Below are 15,110 nucleotides of genomic sequence, written 5' to 3' on the forward strand. Positions count from 1 at the left end.
ATGCCAATCCCAGTCTCCCAATTTATCCCTCCCCCCTTCCCCCTTGGTAACCATAAGTTTGTTTTCTACATCTGTGACTATTTCCATTTTGTAGATAAGTTCATTTGTACCATTTTTTGGATTCCACATAATAACTTTCTAACACAGTTTAAAAATGGGTCACATGGAGAAAGAATGAGATTGGTTTTATATGGTTCCATCGGGTAAAGCTGAAGTAACAAGTTGATGCTCTAGAGCTGGGCTATCCAACATGCTGGCTACGGGCCAGAATGCACATGAAATGGCAAGTGTGAATTGAGATGTGCTCTAAGTGTAAAATACACACTGGATTTCAAAGACTTAGCACAAAGAATGAAGGGTATACCCTTGATAAATCTTATATTGCTTGCGTGTTGAAATGAGAGTATTTTTTATATATTAGACTAAGTAAAACATTAAAATTAATTTCATCTGTTTCTTTTAACCTTTTTAATGTGAGTACTATAAAATGTAAGTTGCATATGTGACTCTCACTGTAATTCCATTGGACAGCACTCTTCTAGACAGAGAGAGAGACAGATTCAGGTTCAATATAGTTTATTAGCAACAAGAGTGTGCCCAGTGTAACTGGGATGCCTCAGTGGGTTTGTCAAGTTTCCCCACGACTGATGTATTTCCTAGCAGAGGATGGCTGAAGACTTGGTGGGAAGGATGTACATGACATTCAAGATTGGCATGGGCATTTACAGAGTTACTGTAGGACCCAGCAATCCCACTATTGGGCATATATCCAGAAAAGATGAAAACTCTAATTTGAAAAGGTACATGCACCCCAATGTCAGCACTACTTACAATAACCAAGACATGGAAGCAACCTAAGTGTCCATCAACAGAGGAATGGATAAAGAAGGTGTGGCACATATATACAATGGAATACTACTCAGTCATAAAAGAGAATGAAATAATGCCATTTGCAGCAACATGGATGGACCCAGAGATTATCATACTCAGCGAAGTAAGTCAGAGAAAGACAAATATCATATGATATCACTTATATGTGGAATCTAAAAAAATGATACAAATGAACTTATCTACAAAACAGAAACAGACTCACGGACATAGAAAACAAACTTATGGTTACCAAAAGGAAAGGGGGGAGAGGATAAATTAGGAGTTTGGGATTAACATACACACACTACTATATACAAAACAGATATACAACAAGGACTTACTGTATAGCACAGGGAACTATATTCAATAACTTATAATGGAAAATAATCTGAAAAAGAATATATATATAAAACTGAATCACTTTGCTCTACACCTGAAACATTGTAAGTCAACTATACTTCAATTTTTAAAAAAGATCCGCATGGGCATTTAAACTACATGAACTTTAAGATTCCCTCAAACCCTGGGTTGAGCTTTCATGAAAACACTTGGAAGCTGAGAGACAGAAGCATAGGGAATAGCTTGTTATTTACAGTTTCTAGGACAGATTCCTTAGAGCTTGATCCTTACTAATGTTGCTTGTAGATCACAGTTGGAAACAAGCAAGGTTCAAATTGCATGATTCCTTACGATCTTTACAGTGGAATCACGTCAAGTTCTCTCAGAAGTCAATAAAAAGTGGATTCACTTTCAGCCAGATGTTCGTAATCAAAAATCAGAGCATTGTAAGTTATGTGCAGTGACGAGAGCCTAGCTCATCTGGTTCCCAACTCCCCTGAGCCCAATAGCCGTGTTTTGCTTTTACTTTGCCCTCGTTTCAGAAGAAGTCTTCTCTTATTCCCCATTTTTTTCAAATTATTGGCATGTTTTCACATGACACAGTTGAAAAAAACCAACATGTCCAAAATGACCTTAGTCCTGTAGGACTTTTATATAAATAACTTAGTAAAATGTGGTTGACTCGTGTTTCATTCTGAAGTGGCTTTCATTAAAGGTTATCATCCCCTTTCAAATTCAATGTTTGGGGATGCTCTAATCATTTGGGTCTTTAAGATTAAAAAGCAGAACGAGGCATTGGTAGACCTACTATATATTTATAGCACAGAGGTCTCTGGAATCTCACTGCTTCTATCACTCTTGGCTGTGTGTCTAGAAAGTTACTAGACATTTTGGTGTGTCCATTTTGTAATTGTAAAAAAAAGGGATATTAATCATACATTATAGGATTATTGGGAGGATTAAATGAGTTGATACATATAAAAGGCTTACAAGATCGCTTGGTCAATAAATACTAGTTGCTATTGTTGTTATTATTATTATTATTACTATTATCATTTCACCACTGCTGTGATTACCTTCCATTCCGGCGAGTGGATTCTCCTCCTGTAAAACACATTTACATTTGTTGCTGTCCCAGAGCATGTCAATAGGACAGAGTTTCTTGGAATGGGAACAGCTAGGAGGAGAAAACAATAAATCAGATTTTAAAGCTTTCAAGGGTAGTCATACCTTTGGAACATTTTTTTTAAATGTTGAATACATTTCCGAGTGGAGAATAGTGAAGATTTTTAAGGAGCTTAATTCACATTTATGAACAGCATGTTATTAGATAGTAATTCTGTAATTACAAATATTCTCTGTGGAAACGTTTGGAAACCAAACTGTAATTTTGGAAAGGTATACTCTTTTTAAGAGGATTGGTGTTAAAAACTATGTAAATTAGCTGTCAACAGAGCTTATTTACCCCAAGTGAATAGTGTTCTAACCCAGCTCCTAAGCATTATGTCTGTAAAACGGAGATAAGAACACTGGCCAGGACAGCAGGAAAATCTGGAGGATAAATGTTCCTTTATTATGAGCTTTCTTTTCTACCTGGCACTCACACAGTGCGTTTACTCCTTTACTTTTGCAAGATCTAAGTATCCAACTTAATTACTTTATATTTTTATTCAATAGTTGTGATTTGCCCTTTTGTTTCTCTGTAGTAAATTCTTTTTCCCCAAATCAATGATTCTTACCTTTGATTTCAGGACACTTGAGGGTGTCATAATTTGTCTCATAAAGAATCACAAAATACTCACAAGAAAATGTCTAGGCAAATTAAATTTAAGTCATTTTTCATTTAAAATAATATTTCCCATTTGGTCAACTTAACAGGAAGGCTTAAAAAATGCCAGAATCAGATGCACACAGTTGCGCCACTCCCCAACGACTCCAGGAGCCTTCTTTCCCCCTCCTAACTTCGGGACTTAAATATGTAAACAGCCTGAAATGGGTTTTATCTAATGCTTGTTCTGGAATGAGGAACAGATGCCAAACTGAAGTCTGGAGTAGAGTTTTACAACTGCATCAGACTATGCATATTAAGAACAAACGTGCCCACAGCTTGACATGCTGAGTTCAAAACCACTGAACTTTCTGATCCTACTGCAATATACATGTAACACGTCATAAAAAATATACTTGCCAAACAGTTATTACCCGTAGATCTGGGTTAGAACCTAAAAGACAAAGAGCTTGAAGAGAGAGCGATGACTCTGTAATTAATGAACTATTCTCCACACACAGCTTTAGCCAAGGCAAGAACAAGCATGAAGAAGTCTAAGAAATGCTTACCGATCTTCTTCTGGGATCTGGATGGATCTTCTAATAATCGAGTACGGATGGCGGGGAGCTGTTGGCAAGCACTTACAACCTGTATGGTTGGCAACTTTAACAGACACTAATTCAGGTACTGATGTCAAAGGTACTGATATCTCAAAGAGCTAGAGCAGAGAAAGAGAACTATAATGCATATTTAAAAAATAAGAATAATTTCTACAGTCTGCATTTTTGCCTTTGTCCCTTACGGTAATGACTTTAGCAAAGTCGTCCATTAAGAATACACTACCAACGTAAAATAGATAGCTAGTGGGAAGCAGCCGCATAGCACAGGGAGATCAGCTCGGTGCTTTGTGACCACCTATAGGGGTGGGATAGGGAGGGTGGGAGGGAGGGAGACGCAAGAGGGAAGAGATATGGGAACATATGTATATGTATAACTGATTCACTTTGTTATAAAGCAGAAACTAACACACCACTGTAAAGCAATTATACTCCAATAAAGATGTTAAAAAAAAAAGAATAGAGCTAATATGCAAACTATTATATATAGGATGGATAAACAACAAGGTCTTACTGTATAGCACAGGGAACTATATTCAATGACCTGTAATAAACCATAACGGAAAAGAGTATAAAGAAGAATATATATGTGTATAACTGAGTCACTTTGCTGTACAACCGAAATTAACACAACATTGTAAATCAGCTATACTTCAATAAAATTAAAAAAAAAACAGAACTAATAAGGCTAAGGGCTGGCATGAAGGAAAGAATTCTGGGCTGGGTGTCAGAAGACCAGGGCCTTAACCAACTTTATCAAGTATTTAAGTTTTGTCAAATCTCTTAAATTTTTGGTGTCCCTAGAACACTTGTAAAATGGTGACCTTGTAAAATGGTAACCTTGTAAAATGTTCCCTGCTCCTGCTTTAAGCCTGAGTGTGAATTGTAAGGATTAAATGAAATTATAGCTATGAAGTTTCTTTGCAACCATGGTGAACAGATCACTGCTCAAAACGATTTATTTATCTCTTCCCATGCCATCTCCATTGGAGGAATATAGTTTTCTGTTCCTTGACTTTGGACTTGGCCATGTGACTTGCTTTGGTTGAGAGGACATTAGCAGACATGACACAAGCACAGACTTGAACTGTGTGTGCATGCATTTGCTCTAGCCATGTGAAGAGCATGATCTGGCAGGCTTGCTGGTCTAAGGGATACGAGACACAGGGACCAGACCTGGACTCAACCTGCAGCTTGCCACCAAGCCCAACTGAGCCCACTCTAAACTAAATGAATCTCAGATACATGAATGAGAAAAAGCCATCGTTGTTTGAAGCCACTAAGTTTTAGGGTGTTTATTATGCAGCATTATATAGAAATAACTGGCTGATACAAGACCATCATGCCCAAACAATGATAGGTAACATGAATATCATTCTATGTTTCTATATGCTAGCCCCTGTTGTAAGCACTTTTATATTAATTCATTTACCCTTGTAACAACATTATAGGGAGGGTTTTTTTAATTACCCCCCTCCAACTCTACATGTGAAGAAACAGACGTACAGAGAGGTTATATAACTTGCCTAAGGCCATATAACTATTGATTGGAAGAGTAGGGATTTGAACCTAGGCAGTCTACTCTAGAGCTAGAGGGGATACTCTTAAGAATATGCCTTATTACTTTTTGGAATGAAATTGCTGTGACCAGAGGAAGCAAGATGGGATCTCCGCAAGCAAAATTTACTTGCTGAGAATATCAGTTACTTTGTTTCTAGAGAGGCTCTCTGATGTATGGATGCGTTTCAACTTGATTTTAATGCTCTGTCCATTCAATCAGCATTCCATGTAGTCCTTACTACATAGAGTGTTCATTTATTCACTTAGTTTCTAAGATGTATTTCACTGAACAGTCCATAACTTTGGGATGAGAGGTAGTTTTTCTTTTAAAAAAAACCACTATTACAATGTTCAAATATGCATATTTGGAAAGAAAAACTGCTGTACATTTACACTTAAGCACATTCTTTAAAACTACTCATTTGTTGAGGACAGCAGTCAAAATACTCCATTATCTACTGTTAAGTGGAAGCCATCCATTAAAGTTGTGTTTAGCCTGACCTTTTTATATGTAATGGCACTTCCATGAGTCTAAGTAAGAGGGTGTTTTTAGAGTGTTTATTTTGCATGAACTTCATCTTCTTGCGAAATTTTTCAGCTATACTCTAGGGTAGAACACGGTCATGAACTAAAGTCTCTTACGTTATGCAAGCTTTGTTTCCACTGACAGTTGATGCTTAGCCATACTTATGTCATTTTTTTCCCTGACTGTCAAACAGCAGAGGTCAGAATTTTTACAAGTTCCAAGATTTAGAAAAAGAAACTCTTCAGTTTAAGGGATATTTTAAGTAGGGGGAAAATTAAGGATAAGTTAACCTAGTATCAAACAAATCAGGATTCCATTCTTTCCATCCAATTAAGATAATTACCTAACATGGGTATATTCAGTGCATAGGTAATTTTATTGCGCTACCTCTTTTCACAATCATGAGGCTATATTGTAGAGGCAAATGTGACAATTAAATGAATATACCAATACGCATGAGGAATTTGCGACACAGAACCAAAAGGAATGTAGTTTGACTTACAGCTTTTTAATGTTTTGCTAAGTTTGTTATTACTGCTCTTCTATGCCACGTTTATTACATTTCATAACAATATGGTAGCGACAGAATCAAAAACTTATCTACTGAGCAAAAGGAATTTTATAAGATGGAGAGGGAAGAATTCTTTCTTTCATGGGGACTGGAGGATTATTTTCAAAGGTCTTTTGTGCTAGATATTTTCCCTGTGTGCCTCCGGAGACGCCATCCTCTTTCCTTCCTTCCCCACTGGGCTGTGTCCCAGGATGCTGACCTCCATGGAATGGATCTATAGGCCCTCTTGCCCCCCACCCCCCTGCCGGGCTAAGGGTTGGCAGTGGCTGCCCCTCCTCCAGCCAGTCCTGCAGCCCGCTTCTCCATTTCCTCTCTCGGTTCCCATAACCCCTCCATCCTCTTGCCTCTTCAGTCTAAGGGTGGGAACAGCTCTCCCTTTCTGCCAGCTCTGGGTACTTCACCAGCCCTTTCTCCTTCCCCCACCCATCACTGAACTCTTCTCACTCACTCCAGTTGAACAACACGGAACCTAATGAATACACAGGTCAGTGTGGCTATCTTCGTTCCTTTAAACGTCTGTTCTAGTAACTTCCATATGATTTTCTGATCCTTGACATAGCATCAGAGAGACAGCAGCTGACAAGGGTTCAGGCTTTGGAGTCACCTGGATTTGAATCCCAGCTCTGCCACAAGCTACCTCTTTGAGCCTCCATTTCCTTATCTATAAAGGAAGATGATAAGCTACCCATTTAGCTTATCTCAGGGTTATATGAGATGACACACATAAAGCGTTGAGACAGTGCTTGGCAATCAGCTGAGCTGTAGCTGTCGACACTATCAGCGTCAGGGCTCCAGAGAGGGCTGATGTCCTCATACCTGTTTGGAAACGTACGAGGTGCTGGTGTTGACACAGACGAGGCTCTCTTCATTGCAGCAGCCGCCACACCGGAACACGTTCACGCAGGGGGGCTTGAAGAACGTGTCAGTGCTTCTCCCCAGCTCGCTGGCCACCTCCACGCACGTCTCTCGAGGGCTGCACTGCGTCCTTTGCCATTCCTCATCTATAACTGCGGAAAGGCAGCTCGTTGGGCCAGCAGAACAAAGGGCCCTGACATGCCCACGTGTGCCAGGGTTACACTCAACACCGTCATTCTCACAAGTGCAGCGCTTGGTGATTTCACTAGATGGGTATTTGGGGTCAGTCCTTTAACCAAGGATTGTTTGCAGAAAATTTACAACCAAAATCTGCGTTCCTTCCCATTTATACGATCCCTTCGTAGACTCTAATTCTACTTGCCGTTGGTGATGAACACCATGTTCTGGGTATAACTACGTCGGGTACATCTGGAGAAGCCTGCTAGTAAGGAAGTAAATGGATGCACATAAAGCAATGACATGTAAGCATTATTTATTAAGCAATTTACAGGACACAGCTGGATAGCATTTCTTCTCCTTGAAGCCAGGTGTGGGCAGGTTTTAGCACCATTAAGAAATACGTTTCGGGAATTCCCTGGCGGTCCAGTGGTTAGGACTCCATGCTTTCACTGCTGAGGGTGCGGGTTCAGTCCCTGGTCGGGGAACTTAAGATCCCAGAAGCCGTGCAGTGCAGCCAAAAAAATAAAACAGAAAATTAAAAAAAAAAAGAAATACCTTTCTATTGGTCGCTTAACTAACTATATATGGCAAACACATGAATGAAAAGTTAAGTGGGGGCTTCCCAGGTGGCGCAGTGGTTGAGAGTCCACCTGCCAATGCAGAGGACACGTGTTCACGACCCGGTCTGGGAAGATCCCACATGCCACAGAGTGGCTAGGCCCGTGAGCCATGGCCACTGAGCCTGCACGTCCGGAGCCTGTACTCCGCAACGGGAGAGGCCACAGCAGTGAGAGGCCCGTGTACCGCAAAAAAAAAAAAAAAAAGCTAAGTGGAACTAGTCTTTCCTCAAGTCAGAGTGTTCTCATTTGCAAATGCCCAATACTGATGTTTCTATCAAATGATGAAATAAGCTGGTTCATTTTTTTTAAAAAATTATTTATTTATTTATTTTTGGCTGTATTGGGTCTTTGTTGCTGCACGTGGGCTTTCTCTAGTTGTGTTGAGCGGGGACTGCTCTTTGTTGCGGTGCGTGGGCCTCTCACCACGTTGGCCTCTCCTGTTGCAGAGCTTGGGCTCTAGGCGCACGGGCTTCAGTAGTTGTGGCACACAGGCTCAGTAGTTGTGGCTCGTGGGCTCTAGAGCGCAGGCTCAGTAGTTGTGGCACACAGGCTTAGCTGCTCCGCGGCACGTGGGATCCTCCCAGACCAGGGCTCAAACCCATGTCCCCTGCTGGCAGGCGGACTCCTAACCACTGCACCACCAGGGAAGCCCAAGCTGCTTCATTTTGATGAAAGGAGCAATATTCTGGCCACTCTAGCTAATTTGTGGGAAAAAGAAACAAGCCTCGGGCAATCAAAGAAGGTTACATACCATTCTTGTAAAACATACTCGCTTTTCTCTCAAAGTTTATTTTTTTTTAATTAGATTTTGATGCTTTGATACTTAATGTTGCATAGCCTTTCTACAGACGTTTTTGGGAAATGATTCAATTTTATGATAAAGACAATATTTAAAGACTTTCTTTTAGTTTGCCATAGAATTGTAGAGTTGATTATACACTGGGGTAGAGGGGAGTGGTGAAAACCCTTAGTGGTTGGCAGCTTCTAATCTGACCCTCCATCACGTCCACCTCCTGGTGTTCACACCCTGTATAATCCCCTCCTCTGCGTGTGGGCTGGACCTAGTGACCCGAATGTTATGAAGAGAATACAGCAAGAGTGATGGGATGGCACTGCCACGATTAGGTTAACAAAGACTGATCTCCATCTTGCTAGCAATCACCATCTCTCGCTGGCACTCTTTTGCCTTCTCAGCTTACAGGCTTGGATGAAGCAAGTCATCATGTTGGAAAGGCCCACATGGCAGGGAGCTGAGGGTGGCCTCTACCTAACCACCAGTGTGGAGCTGGGACCCTCAGTCCAACAGCCTGTCTGGAACTGAATCCTGCCAACAACCTCTGAGTGAACTTGGAGGCACATCTGGCCCCAACTGAACCTTGAGATGCTGCCTGTGACCCAAGCTGACACCTTGACTGCAGCCTCCGGAGAGACCCTGAAGGAGAGATTCCAATTGAGGCTATGTCTGCAATTCTGAACCACCGAAACTATGCAATAAAAAATGTTGTCTGAAGCAGCTAAGTTTTGGGGTAATGTGTTACACAGTGATAGATAAACTCTTCTCTATTTTTACCCCATCTTCAAAAATTTGTAAATGGTCTCTGCCCAGATTCTGAATTCCCGTATATGTGAACGTGTTTCTACCAGAAGGGATAGAGAGAACTTCTGTCTGGAGGATACAGATAAAACATCATTGCTGCAGATCTGATGCTAGTCTCTAAATTATTCTCTTAAACCATCTTTTCCACAGCCTTTTTCCTTTTCCACCCATTAATCTCAGATTTCCTCATATGTTGCTTTCTTCAATCACTGAAAACACAAAATACGTTTGGCTGGCTGAAAAGCACTGCATATACTACACAATTTACCTAAACTCTGTTTTATCATCATAAAATCTTCTAGTCCAAGAAACCGTTTAAAATGTCCGATTATGAATATTTATATATAGAGTCTGAAGGCTGTAAACATGAGAGATAAATTACCCAGTTAGGTACTATTTAATTCACTATTATTAATCATAAATCCTTGAAAAAAACAAGTAATCAAGCTATGAAAACATTCCTTGCTTAAAATGCTATTTAAATGTTGCTTTCTATTTTCTTTTCTTTTTTTTTTTTTTTTTGCGGTACGCGGGCCTCTCACTGCTGTAGCCTCTCCCGTTGCAGAGCACAGGCTCCGGACGTGCAGGCTCAGTGGCCATGGCTCACGGGCCCAGCCGCTCTGCGGCATGTGGGATCTTCCCAGACTGGGGCACGAACCCGCGTCCCCTGCATCGGCAGGCGGACTCTCAACCACTGCGCCACCAGGGAAGCCCCTCTATTTTCTTTTTTATAAAACTAAGTTTTCAAAGTCAGAACATTGTGTGGAACTATGACCAATGACACTGAGCAAAGGCTTCATACCTCTACTTTCACTACTACTGCCCAGCAGGACTGCTCTTCCTCAGGGAATTACCCTGAAATCCATGAGGGAGAGTTATAACAAATTGGGATACCACACCGATTTAATTATTTGCTGCTTCTAACTTACTAAGTAACTTTAGATGATCCCGCCCCCACCATGTAACAAGAGACATTTTAGAGTTGGCAAATTCCATATTATTTGTTTTCTAAAGATATTTTAAAAAAATTTTTATGGTTTCCTCCTTAGAAAATGTCGATTTCGACATGAATGACTTTTTAAAATCACCTCCTCTTGGTTTCATGGTAATGCTTCTCTATCTCCATCTTCACAAAGCATCTCCAGGCTTGCCTCAGGCCTTCAAACAGGTAATCTGGTTAAGGCCCTGAATCTCCAGATGAGGTCTGATCCCTTTACTTTCATGAAGTCCTTGCTAATTCACCACACAGAAACAACTAGAGCTTCAGATCTCTGGCTACATTAGGTTCTAGGCCATGGTTCCAACCATCTCAACTCATTTAGACACAGTCATACAGATGCGCACCAAGCATCCTCTTCACTCCCGGGCTCTGGTGCTACTAAGGTATTGATACCACCTATGCACAGCCTTCCCCGCAACCAACGATATCGTCCTTTTACGAACGGAAGAAAATAAAGATAACTCTACAGAGAAAGAACAGAATAATTTTGGCTGAGCAGTCAATTTAAATTATGCAATAGCTACAATCCATTACCAGGTAACCATATGTTAATCAAATCTAAAATGCTAAATCATCAATGCCACGGTGGTTTCTTGTGCTGTTTTGACACATCATCAAAAAAGTTAAATGCCTAATTGGAGGCCGCACAACTGTATTTGGCAAGCATGTCATTCATTATAGGACAGTACATACAGACAATAGTTTGCTTATAAAGGTCCTCCAAACCTTACTAGGGAAGAGGCATTCTCTTTATTTCAAATCATGTTATTTTCTAGTCCAGCGTCTGGATTCTTTTGTCTAGAGAATTTCCCCCTCCATTATTCACTTAGTAATACCAATATGCATTATTCCAACTCAGCTTCTAAATTCTACTTTTCATTTTTACTTTAAAAAAAATCACAGGGCTTCCCTGGTGGCGCAGTGGTTGAGAGTCCGCCTGCCGATGCAGGAGACACGGGTTCGAGCCCTGGTCTGGGAAGATCCCACGTGCCGTGGAACTGCTGGGCCCGTGAGCCATGGCCGCTGAGCCTGCGCGTCCGGAGCCTGTGCTCCACAACGGGAGAGGCCACAGCAGTGAGAGGCCCGTGTACCGCAAAAAAAAAAAAAAAAAAAAAAAAGATCACAGAATTTTGAAGACATAAAAAAGCTATACCTAATCTATTGGTTTTTATCCATGTATGTATGGTCGTAGAATGCTCCTTATTAATGAATACCCAGGTTGTTTCATTTTTTAAGTAAACTCAATTATTATTTTTTTCTATTAAGAACAGGCTTTCTGGGTTCCTTTTGCCCTCACATCTCTGAGTTAAATATATTTCCATATTGGGAAGTGTTATTTGGTGTTGAATTTTGATCTCAAAATCCTACTGGGTATACTTCTCTGTGGAGTAAACACAGGAAACCAGGACTCTCCACTAACACTGAAGCTATGAAACCAAAGAACCCCTTTTTTTTTCTCCCAGACACGTGCCCGCCCCACTCAAACTTTTAGAAGAAGTTGGCGCATTTGTTACTCTCTGATAAAGAGTAAGAATTGGCCTCCGCACACACACACCTACCTTTTAGTGTCTCAATGTCATAGAAAGTGGCCGCAAACCTGGTGGACCGATGGGATGCTGAGCGAGAGTCCGCGCTGGTGAGACTTTTGAGCTTCAGTCGGCATCTCCACAGCTTCCAGTCCTCGAAGTGGGTGATCTGCAGTAGTTCCTCCAAACCCGAAGCCGCCCTAATCTGCTGCTCAGATTGTTCTAACATTGACCGGGATGCCCGCTTAAAGCGAAACAAAACAAACAAAAAAACTGGCTTACAGGCAACTTTCTCAAGTTCTAGTTTGTCTTGATAATATTCATTGCTAACACTTACAAATGTAAGTAAAGCTAAAAAGAAATTAGATTATGGAACCAGTACCTAGGAAATGGACACCAGTACCTAGGAAAAATGACATCTACTAGTTGTGATTCACATTCTGTTCATTTATGATTGATGGAATGACTTATTCCCCCAGGGTTCTCAGAACACTTAAAGACAGTATCGTAGTGGGTTGAATGGTGGACGTTTAAATGACATGTCCATGTCCTAACCCCCAGAACCTGCAAATATGACTCTTTTTTGGAAAAGAATCTTTGTAGATGTAATGAAGTTAATGATCCTGAGATGAGGTCATCCTGGATTATCTGGGTGGACCTTAAATACAAAGATAAGCATCCTTATAAAAGACAGGCGAGGGAAGACACAGACACAAAGGAGAAGGATTTATGAAGCCAGAGGCAGAGACTAAAGTAACGCAGCCACAAGCCAGGGGTCGCCTGAAGCCACCAGAAGCTGGAAGACTCAAGTAATGATTCTTTCCGAGAGCTGATGGAGGGAGGATGGCCCTGCTGACACCTTGATTTTGCAAATGGATTCCAGAACTGCGAGAGAATAAATTTCTCTTGTCTTCGCCATCAAGTCTGTGGTAATTCAGTATGGCAGCCACAGGAAACTAATATAGATTTTAAAATCACACTATTTTGTGCAGGAGCCAATGACAATTGTTTTCATCTGTTATTTGAGACGCTGACCCACAAAGTCTTGGGGACCCTGCCTACAGTCACACAAGAAGGAAAGATTTTAAGAACCTGATAATCTGAATTTGCTGACTTCTAACCCTCTGAACATTTTTTCCCTTTTTAAACCTGTTTACTATTCCAAAGACATGATTTTTTTTCTGAAAAAATACACTTCTAGAGCTTATGTTGAAAACTTCCTTTCCACACAGTTGCATGAACTGTATTGACCGATACATCCCATGGATTTATGAGGAAAAAAAAGACTTGGCTGATAAAAGATTTTCAGTATGCAGTCGAATTGTTCAAAATTAGGGACTTGGTTATATAAATAATGATATATGCATACAATGAATACTATGTGATCGTCAAAACCAATGATGCAGATGTATACTGGGACAGAAGGAATTGAGTCCTCCCTGGAATGTGCTGGAGAGACAATAAGGTAGTCTGTCTATGGTTAGGGACGTGGATTTTCTCCTGCTGAGCCTGTGGTTACTGAGTTTATGTTCTGCTGTGTGGTTTGCATACGCATGCTGAGGATGGTTTTTTTTAGAGCTGGGGTGAGGGAGGGTAGGGAGGCAAGAAAGAGTGTAGCTGCAGGATGGTGCTGAGACAGGAAGGTGGAGCGAGACGTGAAAGTCAGCTACCTGACAGGGGGAGGGGCAGTGGGGGAAAACTGGAGATGAGCAAATGGGACTTCCATCTGGACACTGGGTGGTGTGATGTACATCCTCCTCCACTGCCCCTCAAAAACTTTAGTTAAAATCTGTATCATTTAGCAGTGTTTTGGGAGTGGGATTTTTTTCCTTCTTTTAAAATTTTTATTATAGTTGGTTTACAATGTTGTGCTAGTTTCTGCTGTACAGCAAAGTGAATCAGGTATACGTATACATATATCCCCTCTTTTTTGGATTTCCTTCTTATTTAGGTCACCACAGAGCACTGAGTTCCCTGTGCTATACACTAGGTTCTCATGAGTCATCTATTTTATACATACTAGTGTATGTATGTCAATCCCAATCTCCCAATTCATCCCAACCCCCTTTCTCCCCTTGGTGTCCATACGCTTGTTCTCTACGTGTCTCTATTTCTGCTTTGCAAATAAGTTCATCTATATCATTTTTCTAGATTCCACATATATTGTTAATATATGATACTTGTTTTTCTCTTTCTGACTTACTTCACTCTGTATGACAGTCTCCAGGTCCATCCACGTCTCTGCAAATGGCACAATCTCGTTCCTTTTTATGGCTGAGTAATATTCCATTGTACACATGTACATCTTCTTTATCCATTCCTCTGTTGGGGATTTTTTTTTTAAGCTATGATGATGGATACTGAGAGTTGTCCAAAAGTGAGTGTTCAAAAGAGCAAGTGTGGTCCCAGTCATGTACGATACAGTTATGATATCTCTTTAAAAATTATGTGCGTGTAATGTACATTATATATACATATATATAATTAACTATGGTTAATAATATGTATCAAATTAAATATATATGTAATATCTGGAGGAATATACATGAAAATATAAACAATGGTTAATTTTCTAGATCAACGGTTGTCAAACTACAGCCCCCTGGCATAATTTAGTCTGCTGCCTGCCTGTCTTTATAAATAAAGTTTTACTGGAACACAGCCATGTCCATTTACTTACATATTGTCTACAGCTGCTTTTATTCTAGAATGGGAGAGTTGAGAAGTTGCAATAGAGACCTTCATAGCAGTTTCAATCTGAGGCCACCTGTCCTTTTTTTTAACAACTCCTTAATGTTCTCCATTGTTTTATTTTTCATTACTCCATGTATTATATTGTCTCTATTCTCTTCTTTGAAACATGTATCAGACATGTATTGGAGCCTTTTAATGATCTTACATGTGCTTTCATATTTATCTTTTTCCTCTTCATGTTTTAAATGTGACAGGTAATTGGTTCCTCCTCCCAATCAGCAATTCTCCAATTGTGTGAGTCTAGAGTTTAAGTTTTTAATTTCAATTACCATATTTCTAATGTCAAATATTTCTACTTTATTCTCCTTCCCATCTGCTTTTTGTTTC

The 15,110-nt window shown here is 40.4% G+C and overlaps 1 protein-coding gene across 3 annotated transcripts in view; it reads right to left on the reverse strand.

The window, feature by feature from the left end:
* VEGFD (vascular endothelial growth factor D) overlaps positions 1-15,110 on the reverse strand; it is a 38,614-nt gene that overhangs the window by 4,869 nt on the left and 18,635 nt on the right. Inside the window, exons 2-5 of one of the 3 annotated variants that reach the window (XM_082609618.1) lie at positions 12,063-12,264; positions 7,068-7,258; positions 3,547-3,695; positions 2,286-2,386 (exon numbers count right to left, since the gene is read on the reverse strand). In XM_082609618.1, coding sequence (XP_082465744.1) covers positions 2,286-2,386; positions 3,547-3,695; positions 7,068-7,258; positions 12,063-12,264 — 643 coding nt within the window. Of the gene's footprint in view, positions 1-2,285; positions 2,387-3,546; positions 3,696-7,067; positions 7,259-12,062; positions 12,274-15,110 lie in introns of all 3 variants that reach the window. The other 2 variants (XM_082609617.1, XM_082609616.1) reach the window with 2 other exon arrangements.

Source organism: Mesoplodon mirus (assembly GCF_964341445.2).
Source record: "Mesoplodon mirus genome assembly, chromosome: X".
NCBI lineage: Eukaryota > Metazoa > Chordata > Mammalia > Artiodactyla > Ziphiidae > Mesoplodon > Mesoplodon mirus.